The sequence below is a fragment of the Bubalus kerabau genome, chromosome 23, assembly GCF_029407905.1.
Source record: "Bubalus kerabau isolate K-KA32 ecotype Philippines breed swamp buffalo chromosome 23, PCC_UOA_SB_1v2, whole genome shotgun sequence".
NCBI lineage: Eukaryota > Metazoa > Chordata > Mammalia > Artiodactyla > Bovidae > Bubalus > Bubalus kerabau.
In genome coordinates this window covers 4,416,954-4,435,546 of record NC_073646.1, presented here as the reverse complement: position 1 = coordinate 4,435,546, position 18,593 = coordinate 4,416,954, and the positions used below count along the sequence as shown (strand labels likewise).

At 56.5% G+C, this 18,593-nt stretch overlaps 1 protein-coding gene across 2 annotated transcripts in view; it reads left to right on the top strand.

The window, feature by feature from the left end:
• The first annotated feature begins 826 nt into the window (after positions 1-826).
• The window catches only part of SRL (sarcalumenin), a 37,128-nt gene continuing 19,361 nt past the window's right edge, over positions 827-18,593 (top strand). The window contains exon 1 of one of the 2 annotated variants that reach the window (XM_055561263.1): positions 827-917. In XM_055561263.1, coding sequence (XP_055417238.1) covers positions 857-917 — 61 coding nt within the window. In that variant the 5' untranslated portion in view covers positions 827-856. The remainder of the gene's footprint in view (positions 918-18,593) is intronic. The other variant, XM_055561262.1, reaches the window with a different exon arrangement.

The window sequence follows — 18,593 nt, the reverse complement described above, 5'->3', positions numbered from 1 at the left end:
TTTGAATACGTTGTTTGCTGTGTGGCCATTGTGTCTCATAAAACCGTTTTAAATGGGAAGTGCGTGAAAGATGCCAACCAGACTTTTGTCCTGTCCCCCACGGCCAACAGTCACCCCCACAGGGACGCCGTCCCCAGCAAGACCAGCCTACGCCACCCCTTCTAGAGCTGGCTTTCAGGGGGCCGTCACGTGCCCCCAGGAAGAGTGTATCAAGTAGCATGTTGCAGAAGTGCTGCTGGACAGGGACCGGTCCATCCAGGCTCTGCCCGACCACACAGCATCCGATGTACCTTTTCCCTCCCGTAAGCATTCTGTCTCTTCCAGGGGAGAGGGAAGCCAAGGCTCCTCGCCATTGACCTCAAAGGTCAGATGTCACGGGCTTTCCTCAACTGACCATCAAGGCTCTACCCTCTTGACCTTCGGAGAGGGGCTCAGATGTGTGTCAGTGGCTGTTGTCTAATAGGCCTTTGGTCCACAAAGCCAAGGTGTGTGAAAGGCACTGCTCACACGGACTTCAGCTCACATGACTGCAGGTGCTGAGAAGACTCGATCCCTGACTCCCAGACCAGACCCAAAAGGACACCCCACTTTTTCTCTGCTGTACAACCCTCACCCCTGCCCACCCTGAGACCCCTGTCACGTGACCCTGGGGCTGTCGTGGGAGAGGAGTCAGCTGGGCCCTGCCTTCCCCGTGGCAGCTGGTGCTGCAGGCGCAGAGCAGCCTCCGGGGTCCACGCCGCTGGCCCATCACGTCCGCCCAGTTGCCCCGGTGACTGTGTGACCCTGCCGCCCGCCCCCGCCGCCGCCCGCCCTATAAATAGAGGCCCGGAGCAGCTGGGCTCTCTTGGCAGTCACCATGAGGGCGCTGGTCCTGCTCTGCTGCTTCGTGGCCTCACTCCTGCTCCCAGGACAAGCAGGTACAACCCCCAGCCGGTTGGCCGGGCCACCCTGCAACCCCACACGCCCCCGAGGTTTTCTGTTTACTGTGGGGTGGGAGGCTCGGGCAGTGGACGGAGGATGAGGCCTCCATGGCTCCTGGAGGCTGATGGCAGCCCTTTGCCTCCCGGCTGGTCTCACTGAGAAGGCACTGAGTGTGGAGACCTGAGAGCAGTCAGGGGGCTTGTGGGGAGGAAGCCAGAGGTAGCGGAAGCCGTGACCTGAGAGGTGCAGGCAGGTGCAAGGCCTGAGCAGGGGGCTGGGGAGAAGGGCTGGCCGGTAGATGGTAGGGGAAGAAGACCCCAAGAGTCAAGACTAGAGCCTCCTAGGCGGACAGAGGACCCTGCTCGTGGAGGTGGAGGGAACCCCTGGAGGTCACTGAGTTGACCCTCCCACCTGGTGGAGATGGAGGGGTGCCTGGCTTTGCATGGGTGAGGGCGGGTGGGGGGCACGGCTTGGAAACAATGGGACAGAGAGGGGCTCAGTTTGGGGTGGGATTGGAGCGAAGAGCTGGAAACCAAATTGGGCAGTTTAGAGGAGGGCCGGGACCCAGTCTGGAGTGGAGCTGGGCTAGGCTGGGGGCTTCACTGGAAGGGGGCTGGGGCCTGTGTGCCGTGGTTTTCCTGTGACATCTCAGCACTTTGTGTGGCAGAGGCGGTGGCTCCGGTTACAGCATAGGGGTTATTTATAGGTGTGGAGGGGGTACCAGAGCATTTTGCCACCTCTGTTCCCAAGACTCTTGGGGCTGAATGCCCTTCCAAGGTGCTTCAGGGGTGCCCTGGGGACCCCCCAGGAGTACAGGAGTTCCGCTTTGCCTTTTCATGATGACTGTAGGCTTCATCTGCGCTGGGGACCGTGGGGCCTTGGGGGTTCTCTTTCTTGAGCTCTTAGACCCAGACCGGGGAGCCCATGGCAGGCAGGAGCAGAAGCCAGTCCCTCGAGGGCTGGAGACCGAGGCGGGGGGCTCCGGCCTCGCATGTGCCACTGGGCCCTGCCCTTGTCTGCCCTTGAGTTTAATTTGGGCTCCGTGGGGCTGCAGTGGCTGGGGTGGCAAGGATTCCAAGCGGCTGTCAGGCAGCTAAGTATGGAAACAGTCGTGTAATCGGAGCCTGAGCCCGGGAGCCACTGCCGACCTCTCCCCTGCACCGCCCAGCCCCAGCTGCCAGCTCCGCAGCTTCCACGCCGGCGCCCCAGGAACTTTTAGCCTTTTAGGGACATCCTTTATCTTTCCTCCCACCAAGGGAACTGGACATCTGGAATGTCCCACAGGCCCTGTTGGGGGACCTCGCCACTGGGAAAGGAGGCAGGCAGGTGCTTTCTGCAAAGATCCTTTCTTTGCAGTCCTTTCCTTCCTGGACTCTGCAGTGAGCACCCCCACTGGCCCTGGCCTGGCCACTCGTGTGCGGGGTCCCCGCCCTCCTCCCCATGCTCATGGCTTGTGCTGTGTGTTCTTCACAGTGGTGGGCTTCCTAACCCCCAGTTGCAGATTATAAACCCCAGATGGCTTCCTCCTATGATCCGGGGTAGGGGATTCCATGAATGGCTTCCCCCACCCCATAGTGACAATCTTTTCTACCGGTTGACTTGCCTGTAGAATATGCTACCAGTAAATGCCACCATGCCCACAGACACAGCTTTGCTCCTGAACTTCCCACCCCTGTGCTGAATCCTCATTTCCATCCGCGTGTTGCTTACCCGTCCCTGGAGGCAGGCCCCCTTCCTGCTTCCTGGGGGGACCCTGCAGAGCCGCCCTTCCTTCTTATTTGCCGTCCTTGCTCCCGTGGTCCTCTGCACCAGGGTGATGGGCTCCACAGCCTCCCCGACCCCCAGTCCGCCCCAGTCCTTTGTAACCGCCAGCGTCCTCCTCTTTGTCTTGGGGACCTGGCCTGGGGTCAAGCCTGCTCAAGGACAGAGGAAAACAGCCCCAAGAGGGTTTACTCAGTCTGCTCATGGTCCAGGTGAGGGAGCAAAAACCAGAGGAAAGAACCGTGGTCAAGGTCAGACAGCGAGTCCACGGCAGGCATGCCGGGCCAGGGCCGGTCTCAGCCCACCCGGGAGTTCCTGGCCTCCTTTGGCCCTTCTCTCTGCAGTCCTTCTTGGACACCCCAGTCCTCCTTGGACACCCCAGTTCCTCTGCCTGTGGGTGTGGGGCCACGCATGGCTGCCTTGGGATACAGGGCAAGACCAATGCCTTTGAACTTTGACTCCCCAGAGAGCATGTTGGGATGGGGGTGCTGGGAAAACATTTCTTTGGGCTTAAATGGCTGGTGTTTGTTAGGCTGAATTCAGGACAGCCTTGCTTCCTGTTACCTGTTAGAGGCAACGATTGAGGGACGACAGGGTGTCTGAGTCTGCTCCTCTGCTTCCTCCAGCCCAGCCCTGGTTTGCAAACTCACCCCGTCTGCTCTGGCCCCACTCTGCCATCCCAATGGCAAGAGGTTGGTGCGTGCTGGGGCTCCCAAGGCCCTCCAAGAGCAATGGGGGTCTCTTAGGAACCCCTTCGTGACATTTCCTCTCCCACCCAGAAGGAAGTGGTTTTCACAGCCCCTCAGCAGGGTAGCCCAGGTTCCATGATCCAACTGTTGGGGAGGGCTCGAGCTGGGGGATCCTAGGGAGGGAGTAGACCCCAGAAGCCTTTCCAGCATGTTCCCCCTCCACTGCAAGCTGTGTCCCCAGCGAGGTCCCCAGCTCCTGGCTTGGTGCTGCCAGACGAGCCGTGAGGAGCAGGTGGTCCACTTCCACATTGGGTGCATGAGGTGCTAGTCTGGATCTGCTCAGTGGATGCAGCCCCCAGATGTGGGCACTGAGCCTGGTGGCCTGTGGATCCAAGGTTTGGGAAATGCGGGCTTTGCCTCCCATGTGGGTGTGGCAGTGAAACTCACACAGCTAGCTCAAAGGCCAGAGCTGGAATCCTGGACCAGAGAGGGGTCCGGTGAGGCTGGCTGCATCCACCTGGCCTTTGGGCACTCACTCAGGTGTGGTGGCCAGGAAGGAGCCTGATCCCTGTGGACTCAGGAGGAAGACGACCGTTCCTCCGTTGATATGGCCTGAGGGATCAAGATAGGGCACAGATACGATGCCTTCTGGCCTGGAAGGAGGGGTGTGGCTGGAAGAGGGGGGCGTGGATGGGGTCTGCCACTATGGGGTGCACCCCTCTACTCCAAATCCAATCTAAAGCCAGACTCACCATCCCTTCTGTTTAAATACTGCTCGAGGATGCAAAGCACTTTCACTCAGACACCTTCCTTAATTCATCCCGGACTTAGTGTGTACCTGCTGATTCGCAGGTGTGGGGCCAAGGGAACGCAGATAGGCATTCTGTCTTTGGCACGCTTATAGTCTGGGGCTGGGGGAGATAGGGTGTCCCCCTTGTGGCTGTGCACACACAAAGAAGACACACGCGTGTCCTCAGGGAGGTCCAGGTAAATGGGGCGGGATGGACGGAAGTAGATCTGAGTGGATCAGGAAACGTCTTCCAGGTGAGGGGAAGATCTGAGATGGGCCTTGAGAAGCATAGGGTTCAGAAGAGAATGCTGAGGAAAAGCAGGGATGAGCACATTCATGCAGCAGGGAAGGTGGGGCTCAGGCAAGACCCAGGAGGGTCACGGGGAGGAAGGGTGAGGTGGGGTTTGTGGGGAGTCCGGGAGGCTGGGTTGGGGCCAGAGTGTGAGGGGTGCTGGGCTGAGGAGGGGGCTTTGCTCTGTGGGTGGCAGGTAAACCACGGGGTTGGGGGGGCGTGGTTTGGAAAAGTACGTCTGGCAGTTGTTTGTAGGGAGGAGTAGACCGAGCTGGGATGATGTGTACTCTGGCAAGGGAGAGAGATGGACTGGAGGGCAGGCCCCACAGATGCTGGGGAATAATCTGAGGGACTCCTTGGCCCAGCAAGCTGGGCAGGAAGGAGCCCCCAAGGGTTTCGTGTAGGCCACAGCAGGCAGCACCTTGCCAGAAAAATAAGAAAAGACTAGGATCGTAAAATAACTGATTTTAAAAGGTCATCTGAAATCATCGTGAATTCTGGATCCTGGGGGAACGCCTGGACGCAGACGGTTAGCTTCGGAGGAAGGTCGGGTCTGGGGATCCAGAAATGAGGCTCATTTGGGTAAAGATGAGGGCGAGGCTGTGAGATCCCTGAGGACACTGCTGCAGAGAGAGAAAAAGAAGAGAGTCCAGGACCAGTCCCTGGGGAGTAGGAAGAGGAGGAAGATAAATGGATTTCAGGAAGATGGGACGAGATCCAGGCAGAGGCGTGACCTGGCAGCAGAGGACAGGGTGCTTCCTGCAGAGGCTGTGAATCCTGAGGAGAGGCCAGGGAAAGTGAGGCCTTGGCTTGGACACCAGGAGGCTGCGGACCGGTCACTCAGTGAGGACGCAGAGGCATGTTCACTGGGAGAGACTTTCAATATTAAGTCTACGAGAGCTAGAGGACAGTGAGAGGAGGTGGTGTGGCTGAGTCTGCAGAGGAGGCAGTGTGTTCCTGGGCCGACGGGGAGGATGCAGAGGAGCAGGAAGGGCTGATGATCATGGGGCATAGGGTGGACGTCAGAGTTTGAGAGCGAGGTGGACAGGTCCGAGGGGGTTTGAGGGGGGATCTCAGAGGGATCCCCCGTGCACTCGAGTTCACTCAGCAGTGTCTGTGCCCACCAGGGAGTTCAATGAGGAAGTGAGGATCCTGGTCTACAACAGGATTGCTACAGAGCGGGGAGAAGGCCGTGGAGGGGAAGAACCAGCCAGAGCTGTACAAGAACCCCTTGAGGTAGAAAAGGAGGCCGGTTGTCCTGAGATGCGTGGGATCGAACAGCAGGGCCAGACCAGAATCTGGTCTCCAGTCCAGCTGAGATGAGGCCAGGAGGTGACCAGTGAATCAGCATTTTCATCACAGCAAACGCTGGTCTCTCGCTGTTGGTGAACCAGCCTTCTTGAGCCTTCAGATGCTGCAGAGAAGGGGGCAAAACCCGACCCCAAGCTCTGTCCCAAGGTGTTCATTCTGCAGACATGCACCGACCTGATCCCAGGAAGCACTTGTGTTCGGCTCTGCAGGGACCATTACTTTGGTGGAAGCTGGCGCAGGGCATGGTGCAGGGCACGGGGCCCAGAGGTAGCCAGGCTCAGGTTTCCTCTGGGTGTTTTCCAGGTGGCTACAAGGCCTCCCTCCACAGCTCCCTGGCCCATCGGCAAGACTCATTTCAGGCTGAGGGAATTCAGGATCTGCTCCGGGCGGCCAGGGCCCTCAGAAACCCCCACACCTTCCTCACCTGCCTTCTCAGGGGCCTTCTAGACTCAGACACATGGCTTCAGCGCCTGCCTCTGCCCTGTCCATTTCCTTCTCTCCTTGGAGGTTCCCTTCTCTCCCCGGACACTGGCCTTGCTTTGTCCCCATGAGACGTACCCTGAAACTCATTCCAGCAAAGGCTAATGGCTCAACACTTAAACTGTCACTTTCCCAAGTCACTTTTTGTTTGAAAGGAGTCAGAAGATTTTAGCTCAACAAATGCATCTCTAACATGGAATTTCTCATTGCTTTGGTGGGCAAGGTCTTACCCTAAGTCCCTAGTCATGGTGTTGAGGCAATAGATAGTCCCCAGTCCTGAGCTGTAGAGCAGGGCTTCCTCTACCTGACCCTGAAGGAGGGAGACAGGGAGTGGACTGGAGCCACGGTGGCCACAGCTGTAGGACTTGCTCTGCGGTTAAAAAACTCACCCGCTGCTCACCCCCAGCCTTGCTGTAGTCAGCAGGAGGTAAAGGGGGTGGCGTAATTCAGCAATGGGATGGGTCAGTTTTCATCTGTGCTGAGTTTCTGGAGACATTTGTTTCCTGGTCTGTGTTACCTGGGATGTATCTTTCTCGGGGCTCAGGGACATCCCATCCCATTTGGTTTCAGCCTCATCCCTCTCCAGCCACGAAGACGGATTTGTTCAGAGTCAAGGTCCCAGGCACCCCTCTGGCGTGGGCAGATGCTTGCCCCTGTCACTTCCTTGTCCCCTCAGAGACCTCCAGGTCAGCCTTTCCTGAGCCGCCAGTCCTCAGGGTGAGGGGCTGGGGCGGTGGAGTCTGCTCTTAAAATGCCTGAGCTGTCAGGTCCGCCATTCACACCCCTGGCAGGGCCTAGAGCATCTGCCTCTTCCACCCTCCAGCTCTTCCCTGCTGGTGTGCAGGGAAGGCTGGTGTCATTGTTTAGTTGCTGAGTCGTGTCCGACTCTTTGCAACCCCAGGGACTGTAGCCCACCAGTCTCCTCTGTCCGGTTCCTCTGTCCTTGGGATCTCCCAGGCAAGCGTACTGGAGTGAGTTGCCATTTCCTCCTCTAGGAGATCTTCCAGACTCAGGGATTGAACCCATGTCTCCTGGGTCTCCTGCACTGGCCGGCAAATTCTTTACTGCTGAGCTGCCTGGGAAGCCCGAGGCTGGTGGTGGGTGTGCCCAGTTCTGAAGCCCATGAGACCGTGGGGCTGGCAGGCAGCTCCTGCCTGGTGCCATCCCAGGAGCCTGTGCTTCCTGGGACCACGTCGTTGGGACCATAGGAAGGCACAGTCGCTGTTGCTCTGTCCAGTTCCCAAGTCGTGACCCAGAAGGATTTCGGGTGGGACGTTGGCCCAGTGGGGCAGGCTCCCCATGATCATGGCAAGGCTGTTAAGTGATGAGAAGAGGCTTTTCTCCTCTGGCCCTTGGGGTCCTTGTCTTCCACAACCTTGAGGGCCCTTGACCTCTAGTCCTCTGTCAGCTCAGAGTGCCCAAGGGCAAAGGACGAGTGCAGACTGTGTGGCCAACCCTGGGGAGGAGGGTTCAGCACAGCTCCCTAAAGAAACAGGCAATGTAGCCCTGCCTCGGGAATCAGGATGGACACGTGACTCGGGGTGATGGGCAGTATGTGATCAAGAGGCATGAGGGTGCAACGTGGATTCAGACATGGCAGGAAGAGGGAAGGAAGGGCAGGGCTGGGTAATCACACAGGGTGGAGGCTCAAGGAGCGAGGCAGGACCGATTAGGCAAGCAGGGTCCCTCTCGGAAAGGCCCAGCTCTCTAGCCCTGAGGCCAGGCCATGCCCACTGTGACGTCCGGGCTGGCCGCACTGTGCTGGCAGGAACCGGTTATGCCCCTGCCCTGAGGCGCTGCCTTCTATTTGGGGAGATGACAGGCACTGAAAAAAAGATGTAACTAATGCTCTGGGCAGCTCTGTTTGGAGTTCAGAGGAGGGCTGGAGGTCTGGCCTCACGGAAGGGCAGGGTTTTGCACTGGGTCAGCTACAAGAGGACGGGGCTGAGCATTTGTTTAACTTGCTCACCGCCTCATCGCCGATGCGTAGCACAGCGCTTGGCTCACTGGAGGTGCTTGGCAATGTCTGATGAATGATGAAAGGTGACTCGTGTAAGCAGAGACGGGGCGGGGTAGGGGAGCATCTGGAGCTGGGGATCAGAGCCGGGAGCGGGAAAGCTCGGACCGTGGTGCTGGCAGAAACGGGATGAGAAGAGCTCTGGCTCGAACGTGGGGCTCCCGTTGAGGGAGACCAGACCACCCTGATGGGCTGGAGCCCGCTGGAAAGGGCCTTGAATGCTGAGCCAAGCCACTGTCTCCCTAAGCCCTCAGCATGCTGTAGCCCCTCCCCTTCCAGTAAGCTCCTCTCCTTCCCTTCCCTCTCACATATTTTTGGATCCTTCTAGAGCAGGGACTGCATTCTGAGCTCATACAGGTGCAGGCAAAGTCTGGCCTGGAGTTTGGGGCCTGTGGGAAGTGGGTTGCACCGGGAGCCCTGCCCAGAACCAGGCCAAGGGGAGCCCTGGGGTGTTGGAGCCCCTGCCCTCCCTCCCTCCCTGCTTCAGGCCGCTGCCAAACCTGCGGCCCCTGGTTCTCCTCCAAGTGGCCATTCAGTTAGGACCTCAGCCAGCGCAGTTGCCTCCCATAGAGTTTTCCCTAGATGGCAACAGGTTAATACAAAGCCATTGCCTTGATCTCTAGGTCCCCAAAGTGCCTCTGATTCCATGGGTGCCCGCCCTGTATACCCGCACCGCCCCCCCAGAGACACTTCCAGCCATTGCTGGTTACTTGCTTTTCCCCAAACTTCCTCCTATGCTTTATTAATCAAGGGTCAGGCAATAGAAGACCATTTATTTCTCTAGCTTATCCCAGGAGATTGAAGACACCAGGAACATTCCCTGGGACCTAGGAAGGGGTCTGGAAACATCGGGGAGGGGTCACAGCTCTCGCAGTGGCCTGGGGGAGCCCAACCCGGCCTCAGGCTCCCAAAACATGAAGCCTGGGTCCCAGGGGTCCCAGGAACAGAAGGCCGGCGGCGAATCCACCTCTTTCTCCTGTTTCTTCCTGCCTCAGTTTCGTTTCGGAGTAGGTAGGTAGGCCGATGTCCTCTCCACCCAGACCTCCCTCCCCTGAGGCTGTCCATGAGGATACCAGGGGGCGGGGGCGGCATGCACTCTGAGACTCGAGGACAGAGCAAGCCCTGGCATCATCACAGTTCACCAGTGAGCCCCTTACCACCTCAGCACCTGTTGGCTCTGCCCGTAGAGTGGAATAATACTCGCCCTATTTACAGCATGGGGTTGTTTTGCGACTAAAATAAGAAAGTGGCTATCGGATGCTTAGGATGGTTTTCGATCTCAGATACTTTTTAAGGTTAGAAGGGCTGTGACAGCGATTACAGGCTCTCACTGCGAACAGTATTCCTGTAGTTTGACACCTGCCTCTGGTTTCCTCGAATATCATGAAACGCGAGCGACTCTGAGGATCTCATCATCAGCACAGCTGCCCCTTCTCAGCGCTGCAGATATCCTTGGATTCTGTCCTCCACGAGCTTACAGACTGGGAGGGCAGGCCGTCCCTGTTGGTGATAGGAGCAGGGAGCCATATAAGGCAGGTGTAATCGGGGCTAAAAATAAATGGCCAGAGCTTGCAGAGTAAGTGGGAGCAGGGACGGGGCCCCGGGGCTGAGGAGCACGACCAGCATAGCCTCAGCGGGGGCTGGGAGGCTTTCGTAGGGCCGGCTCGGGTGTTGGTTCCTGTATTATTTTCCTGGGCTGCTGTAACCAATGACCTCAAACTAAGTGACTTCAAACAAGAGAGAATTTGTTTTAATTGAAGGATAATTGTTTTGCAGTATTGTGCTGGTTTCTGCCATACATCAACATGAATCAGCCACAGGTATACATATGCCCCCTCCCTCCTGAGCCTCCCTCCCACCTCCCACGTCATCCCAGCCCTCCAGGTTGCGACAGAGTCCCGGTTTGAGTTTCCTGAGTCATACTACAAATTCCCGCCGGCTGTCCATTTCACACATGGTGCATGTGTGCATGTGTGCGCTGCGTTGCTTCAGTCATGTCCAACTCTTTTTGACCCTGTGGACTGTAGCCCACCAGGCTCCTCTGTCCATGAGATTCTCCAGGCAAGAATACTGGAATGGGTTGCCATGCCCTCCTCTAGGGGATCTTCCCGGCCCAGGGATCGAACCCGTGTCTCCTGCATCTCCTGCATTGCAGGTGGATCCTTTACTGCTGCCACCGGAGAAGCCCCTCCACATGTGGTAATGTACATCAAAAAACAGAAATTCAGTTTCTCCCAGTCAGCAGGCTGGAAGTCCGAAGTCGAGGGGTGGGCAGGGCGCGCTCCCCCAGAGGCTCCAGGTGAGATTCCTTCCTGCCTCTTCCAGCTTCTGGCGGGTCCAGCAGGCCTAGGCCTTCCTTGGCTACTGGGTGCGTCTCTCTGATCTCTGCCTGTGTCCTCACATGGCCTCTTCTTTGTGTGTCTCCTCCCCCTCTTATAAGGACAGAAGTCTTGGACTCAGGGTCCACTCTAATCCCATATGAACTTATCTTGACTAATCACCTCTTCACAGACCTTATTTCCAAATAATGTCATATCCTGAGATTCTAGACGGAACACTCTCTCTTTTTGTTATTTATTTATTTATTTGTTTATTAATAGCTGCACCAGGTCTTAGCTGGGTCACACAGGGTCTTCAGTCTTCACTGCAGCACTCAGGATCTTTGACTGTGGCATGGGAACTCTTAGTTGCGTCATTCAGGATCTTCTTGTTTCCTGACCAGGGATTGAACCCAGGCCCTCTTGCATTGGGAGCACAGAGTCTTACCCACTGGACCACCAGAAGTTCCCTCGTTGCTGGCTCTGAGCAGTTCTCGTCTGTCTCCCAGGTTGTCACACCTGTTTCCTTGGTCCCCTCTCCGGCCCCACAGCCCACACAATTGTCCCCAAAGGCTAATATGGAACTCTGCAGACACTCCCAGGGTGAGTGTGTTGAATGAATGGATGGACAGCTGGCCAGGGATAGGGAATTTTAGGAATTTTACTCGCCTAGTGGTGGTCCTGGGGAGGATCGTGGGGAAGATTTTCCAGCTCCCTGTGGTTGGTCACGTGTGTCCAGGTACAGAGTGAGTTGGAATTGACACATCTGGAGGGCAGGGGTCTGGTTCCTGGTGGCCCGTCGTGTGATGGAGAGAGGCAGCAAGAACTGAGAACCAGCAAACTCCCCCGGGAGTGCCTGTGCCCAGCTCTGCACTGTCTCCTGCGGGGGGGTGGCCAGAGAGGAGCAGGATGGGGGGCCCTCCTAATACTCAGCAGATATCACATGCAGAAGGAACGTCTGGGTGACCCTCCACCACCATCTGTGAGGGGTTCACTTCTCAGCCTCCTATGCTCCCCTCGCCGGAAAGACCCCCAGCTGCAATGTATCTGGGGCTCCTCAGGGTGGAGTTAGGGGTCCCCAACCCAGAGACTGGGGTGTCAGCCAGCTCTGGAAGCTGGTGGCTGTAGCTCTGTGGTTTGTCCTGGCTCTGGAGGGACGAAGAGGTGGGGGGCAAGTCTCCAGGGTCCCCTCCCCTTTCCAGAAATGCTCACTAGTGAATCCAGTTTACACCCAAATGCACTACCCCTACCCCAGGAGCTCCTGCAACGAGCTCCTGGGGTCCACATCCCTGTCTGGCGCTGAGACTCCGCTACCAGAACGAAATTTCTCTCTCCCTGCCTGCTACTCCCTCCAATTACCTGCTCTGTCTTTGAGGGGAGGATCTTTATATTCAGGAATCCACATTGGCAGCTACTCCTAGGACCCTTTGATCACAAAATAATAGGCCAGTTAAGTGCCTCCACCCATGGGTGCTTCTCTGGTTCTGAATCCTGGTTCTGAATTCCTCTCTTCTGGAACTTTGAACTTTCTGATTTGTGGGAAGGCCTTACATTTTGTCACCATTCACCTATCCTCTCCTCCCATCCACCCATCCATGCATGCATCCATCCATCCATTCATCTGTCTGTCCATCCATCCATCCATCCATCCGATGGCTGTTCTAGATGCCAGGACATACAATCTCTGGTAGACAGGCAGTCAGATAAGCAACTTATCTAGTCTTTTAGACATTTATAGGTTCAGTGGAGAAAGAGAGACTAGGATGAAAAGAGGGGACAGAGGGTTGGGAGGCAGCCTCAGCAGGGTGGCCAGGGAGACCTCACGGAGAAGGTGACAAGGAGCCAGGACTCAGGGGAGGATGGGAGATAGCCAGGCAGTGAGGGGAGCATTCCGCAGTTGAAAGCACAGCATAGGGAGGCAAGGGGGGGCCTGGCGCTCCCAGAAGAGCAAAGCAAAGAGACAGAAATGGATGATGGGGAACAGGGCTCGGAGGGTGTGTGCAGAGGAGGGCATAGGGCTCAGGGAGGGGCTGTTCCATAATCCAGGTGAGAGAGGGCAGTGCCTGCCTACCTGGGTCCTGGGCTGCTGGGTGGGTGGGGCAGGGGGGCAGGGCTGGTGGGAGGGAAACAGATTGAGAGATTTTGAAAGTAGACCACAGGTTCAACTAAAGTTTTGGAGAAGGAAAAGAATTGTAGATGCTTTATTTTTTAAACAGCTTTCTTGAGAGATAATAATTCACGTGTAATACAATTTACCCAATTAAGTGCACAATTCAATAGTTTTTAGTGTATTCACAGAAATGGGCAACCATCAGCGTCATTTTAGAAGGGCTGTTGGCTGGGAGCAGAACAAGGGGCAGGCGTGGTCCACACTTTGCACCCAGTAGGTTCCTGGGAAGATGGGTATAGGTTGACTGCCAAGGTCAAGGCCCAAGGACAGTGATTCTCAGATTCTAGCATGTGTGAGAATCACCTGGGTGCTCGTTAAAAAAGCAGACTCTGGACTTCACTGCTAGTCCCGTTGTCGAGACTTCACTCTTGCTGTGCAGGGTGTGTTGGTTTGATCCCTGGTCAGGGAACTAGATTCTGCAAGCCACCACTAAGGATTCACATGCTGCAACAAAAGATCCCTTATGCTGCAGTTAACACCTGGTGTAGTAAAAAAAAAAAAAAAAAGGCTGTCACATTGGCTGACAGGCGCTGTGGGGACACAGAGCAGAAGCCCCTCAGTACCAAGTCCAGGGATGTGTCCCAGGGGTTCGGCCTCGAAGCTGAAGTCTGAAACGGGAGCTGGAATTAGCCAGGCAGCACTGGGGAGCGGGGAGAGAGGAACCGACTGGTGTTGGGGAGGCTGACCCGAAATCCTGCGGCCAGATCTGTGGGAAGCAGAAAGCGTTCCGGGCGCACGGTAGCCTGGCTGTCGGCAGACCCATCACAGGTTAGGTCGTGTCTCCCAAAAAGATATGCTGAAATCCTAACCTCAGCATCTCAGAGGGCGGCCACTTTTGGAAATGGGCTTGTTGCAGATGTAGTAAGCTCGTGTGACTGGTGTCCTGAGAGGAAGAGGAGGAGAGACAAAGAATGGAGGCAGGGGGAACAGGCCATGATTGACACAGGGCAAGGCAGGCGAGACTGGAGATGCCCACTGATGAGCCAAGGGCTGTTGAGAGCCGTCCAAACTGGAGGACAGGAAGGCACCACTCCTAGAACCTTGGGGAAACAGGGCCCCTTGATATTGGACTTCTGGCCCCAGAACCATGAGGGAATACGTTTCTGTTGCTTTAAGCCACCAGGTTGCAGGACTTTGTTACACTAGCTTCAGGAAAGGAATACAAGACCAGGTTCAGGTTTTGTGCAGGGACTTGGAAGTCTTGTCCGGCGGGGGTGGGTGGCCCCCTGGGCAGGTGGCCTGCTGGATCCTCAAGTGCAGTCTGGTGGAGTCTGGCTGGCACCAATGACCAGGAAGGGTCACCCTGGGGACAGTGTGTGCGGAATGTCCACTCGCTCTTGCCCCGCCCTCTGTCCTGCCCTTGGCTTTAACCTTCCCCTCCCCAGGGGAGACCCGAGAACTAAGGAATCGGTGACTGGCCCTGGCCCTCTGCATGGCCACCAGGTACCAGAGGAAGAAGAGGTTCCTGCACAATCAGAGCCCTGTCTGGGGTTTTAGTGTTTGAAGAGATGAGAAGGAGTACCTGGGTCCTCAGTGACACTGGGTTCACATGGGAAGGAAGCTGCTCTCAGGTTTAACTGCCTTCATGATTCCTCCCCAGAGTGGGGAGGTCCTGAGAGGGAGCCAGACCCTGGCTTCCTGGGAAAGTGTGGCCCACGTGTCTGAGGCTACAAACGGGAAACAAGTCTACTTCCAGAGGAGATGTGGATTTCCAGAACGTTCCACCAGAGAGCAGCCTAGGTGTTCCAGACATCTTTGTCTATGGAGTCCAAGCTCTGGAGCTATGACTGAGGGTAACAGATGGTTGCCTGCTCTGGTAACCATCCATTACCAATTGATCAATGCTCTGGAGGCTTTGGGGGTTGGTGCAGTTCAAGGAGCAGCGGGTGGGAGGTGGTCTTCTGCCCTTCCTCTGTGACCCCAGGTCTTCTCCAAGTATGTGTCCAGATTTGTGCTCAGGGGCCCAGCCTGATATCAGCGCCCTCCCCTGGCTCTTTCTGGGAGGCTGCACTTTATAGGGGAACGGATGGGTGATCCCAGGAACACCGGGCCCCAGGGACGGGGTAAGACTTGGGTGTAAGGGGTTGGAAATATCAGGTTAACAAGAACACCATTACTATTTGGAGCCTTCCTGAAAGGCCAGAGCTAGAAGCCTAGGAGCCATCCCTTTACATCTGGCTTTGCCCCAAGGGGCTTGGCAACATACAGGCAGGTTCTTTTTGGTCTCTGGGCCTCAGTCTCCTCATCTGTGAAATGAAAGAGCTGGGTTAGAGAATTCCTAAGTTTCCTTTTAGTTCAACAAGGCTGTAATAGGAAAACCACTCTAAGGCTGAACAACGAGATGAGCTCGGGGGCCATGAACCTAAAGATTCAGAGGTAGAACCTGCCAGTCTCGAATTTGGGGAAGCCCTTTGGGAGAAAAGGCAGAGGATCTGGCATCATGGCTGTGGGCAGTGGCTGTTCTGGAAGGGTCCATAGGGTGGAGTATCCCCTGTGTTGCTGCTGCCCCAGCTTCTCCTATTCGCTTGACCTTCCTCTGCAGTCTCCTCTAGTGGACCTAGGGCTGGGGGGCCCCTGAGGGTGGGATCTGCTAAGGATGATGCCTCACTCCCGAGCAGGCGGGAGAGGGCCTGGGGCTGCTGAGGGGGCGGGGCTGCTGGCGGCGCCCAGGCCAAGGGACAGCCGGCTGTGGTTGGGCCGGGCAGAGTGGTATGCGAGGCACCCGCCCCGAGCTGCCAAGTGCCGCTGAGCGGGAGCTGGAGCCGCCCTCAACCAGCTCAGGTGCAGCCAGAGCTGTGTCTCGAGGCCCGAGTTGCTCCTGAAGGGCTTGATGCTCCCTGTGCTCACTGATCAGGGGGATGGTGTCGAGGCTGCTCGGGCCCCCCGAGTGGCCTGTTTCCCACTGTGCTGCCATTTCCCAGAGCGGGAAAGGCCTTCACCTGTCCTCATGCCGATGTGACCCCTCACGTGCCTTTGCGTTGGGGTGAAACGCAGGGCCACCTCGGAGTGACAGGAGGGGCCTGGGAGGCAGAGGACAGAGGGGGAGCTGTGCATGGTCGTGGAAGTTTCTGAGTGAGTCGGGGCTGCATGGAAGTGGGAGTCAGTGACCTCAAGAGTTAGCCTGGGGCTCGGCAGGACAAAGTCTGGGCACAAGCGTGCCAGTAGCTCAGCCTTGTTCCTGTCCCACGCCAGTGGGAACCGCAGAGAGCAGGGACACCCACAGCTCCTCTCTGAGCTGCTTCCAGCTGGAAAAGGGGGAGAAGGACCCAGGGCAGAAAGACCTCACCTGGCCCACGGATGGACCGCTTAGAAACGAGGTTGAGAGGAGTAGGGTGCAAGTGAGCCAGGGTGGCTCTCATCCGAAGCCAGTTCTGTTTTGCCCTACCCAGTGAACTTGGGATTCAATCTGGCATCTTTGCTCTTCTAGGAAATTATTATTATTATACTTGACATTTGTAGAATGCTTTTTTTTTTTTTTTTTGGTTCTGTACCAACTTTCGGGCTTTTAATTCCCTGAACCTGGGCCCACGGCAGTGAAAGTGCCAAGTCCTAACCGCTGGGCTGCTGAAGAATTCCCCGTAGAGTGTTTTAAACATCACCGATGTTTAAAATACTCTGAAGAGGTTGGCCGAGCAGGTATCGTTCCCTGCTGCGTTTTATGGGGGGAAGGAGCTGGGTGCAAGTCAGTGAGGGGCAGCCTATATACTAACCGCGTGGGCGGTGAGGAAGACGTCAAAGAGCAGAGCCCAGCTCTCCTGGCTTTTGACTGAGTCCAGAAGGATCAGTCTGGCTCTGGGTCTCGTGGCAAAGGAAAGCCCTGAGATGAGGGTGTGGCCCAGGAAGGTGTCAGATCAAGTTCCTTAGCTCAAGAACCAAGCTGAGTTCCCCCTACTTCCCCGGCCTGGGGAGGAGGTGGGTCTGTGCCCTTGCTCCCCCACCTGCCAAACCCACGACAATGGACAGCTCTGAGCTGAACCCAAGGCATCCATCTGACAGGGGCCTCCGGGAGCCACTCTCCTCTGGCCCCCGGTCGGTCGCCCCTTGTCCGGTGCCCCAGAGTTAGACCATCAGTCCTCCCAGAGGTGGTCATCACGCTCCCAGGAAGGTTGTTTCTTTGGGTGGGGAGGTGGAGGTGGGGGAGGCTACCTGCCTACCTCAGCCTGTCTCAGAATCCAGCCTGTGTCCCTACTCCCTGCCTTTCCCCCCCGCCCAGCTAGGCCCCTCTGAACGGAGGAAGCATTGCCAACGACTCCTGCGAGGATCTGTGCTCCCTCGAGGCAGGGAAAGCCGTGTGCTCCATGGAGTGTCCAGTCACCCCCCAGGGCTTAAGGCTTAATGTCCTACTTCTTCCAAAGGTACTTGCCTTTTGAAAGTGAGTGCTTACCCTTATCCATGAATCCTCTGGGCATCAGTGTATACACCACAGCTGTGGAATCCTGGGCGAATTTCCCAGTGTACCTCCTGAACTGAGACTTCCTGGGAATTAGGGGTGGGGAATGGGGATGGAGTTATTCTGTCAGTCTCTGGACTTTATGGGTTAAGAACAATTGTATTAAAGTCTTGAGCATGGTTTTCAAAGCAAGGAAGAAGAGGGCAGGCTGAGAAGTCGCTGTCCTTCTGAGGTTCACTCACCCCTTCTCATTCCGAGGCTGGTGGGGAGCAACCAGGCACAGGGACAGTGCATGAGACTTGGAGTTGGTACAGAGCTGGGTCCCAGAACCAGCTCACTGCTGACTAGCCTAACTAGCCCTGTGATCTTGGGATAATCATTTATCAGAGTTCTAGGATCCTGACCAGTGAAATCAAACCAGTTGGTCTGTGAGGAGGTCCCCTCTGACCCCCTATCCCATGGTTCCCACTGGCCACTGCCCTTGTCATCCTGCCCCATGCCCTGGGTGAATCATTTTGGGGCTAGAGTCCAGCCTGGGACAAGCTGTCCTGTCAGGATTAGCCTTGACTTTAGGAGCTTGGCTAGGAAGCCAAAGAACCTTCTGAGAACGGCTGCCTGCCGGGGCCCCTTGAGGGGGGTGTCCACAGAATGGCGAGGGAGAGGGCCTTAGGGTCCCCAGGGGGAAGTGGGTACTTCCCTCCTAAGTTCCTTTCCAGTATCAGCGTCTGTAAACCATCTGAAGTCTCATTTGTGAAGCGAAGGAACAAGGGGCCTCGAGTGGCGAATATTTACTCCGTAAAATAAGGTCGAGAAAAAATGTGATGCCAGAGGGGCCGCTGCCATCTGCTCAGTCCAGGAGTGCGCAGGGACGCAGAGGGGTCAGCCTGCCGCCCCGGCCATGTGAACGTGAACGTGAACTCCGAAGTGCTCTCTGCTGTACCTGAGGCACCGCCGGTGAGACATCCAAGTGTCTGGGCAGAGGAAAGCCTAGTGAAAGACAGGGGACTCCCTGGGCACCCTGACCAGTATTCTTGGCTCCTGGGGGCAGACGTGTCTGGAGGTAGAAGTGGAAAGGGATTGTGCCCCCGGGGACTTTTTTTTTTTTTTTTTTTTTACTGCATGTGCATTCTGGTGTATGAGTAATGGTATATCTTACCTGTGATGATCTCTTTTCTCCTGAGGTCCAGTCCCAACCTCAGGACAGATTCTCTGACACTTGGGGGTGACCCGGAGCAGGGCTTCTCACATGCAGGTGTTCGTTAGAATCACCTTGTGAAACACCCGGATTCACATTGACCCAACCCTGGACACAGGGCATCTTTGTTGGGAAAGCCCTGCAGGGCTTGGGTACCACTTGCCACAGGCAAGAGATCTCGGGCGTTGTTCCTTGGTGAGAATGTTAGCCCATTCCTGGATGGCCTGTCAAGCCCACTGGAGTTTCCTGTGTCTGCTTC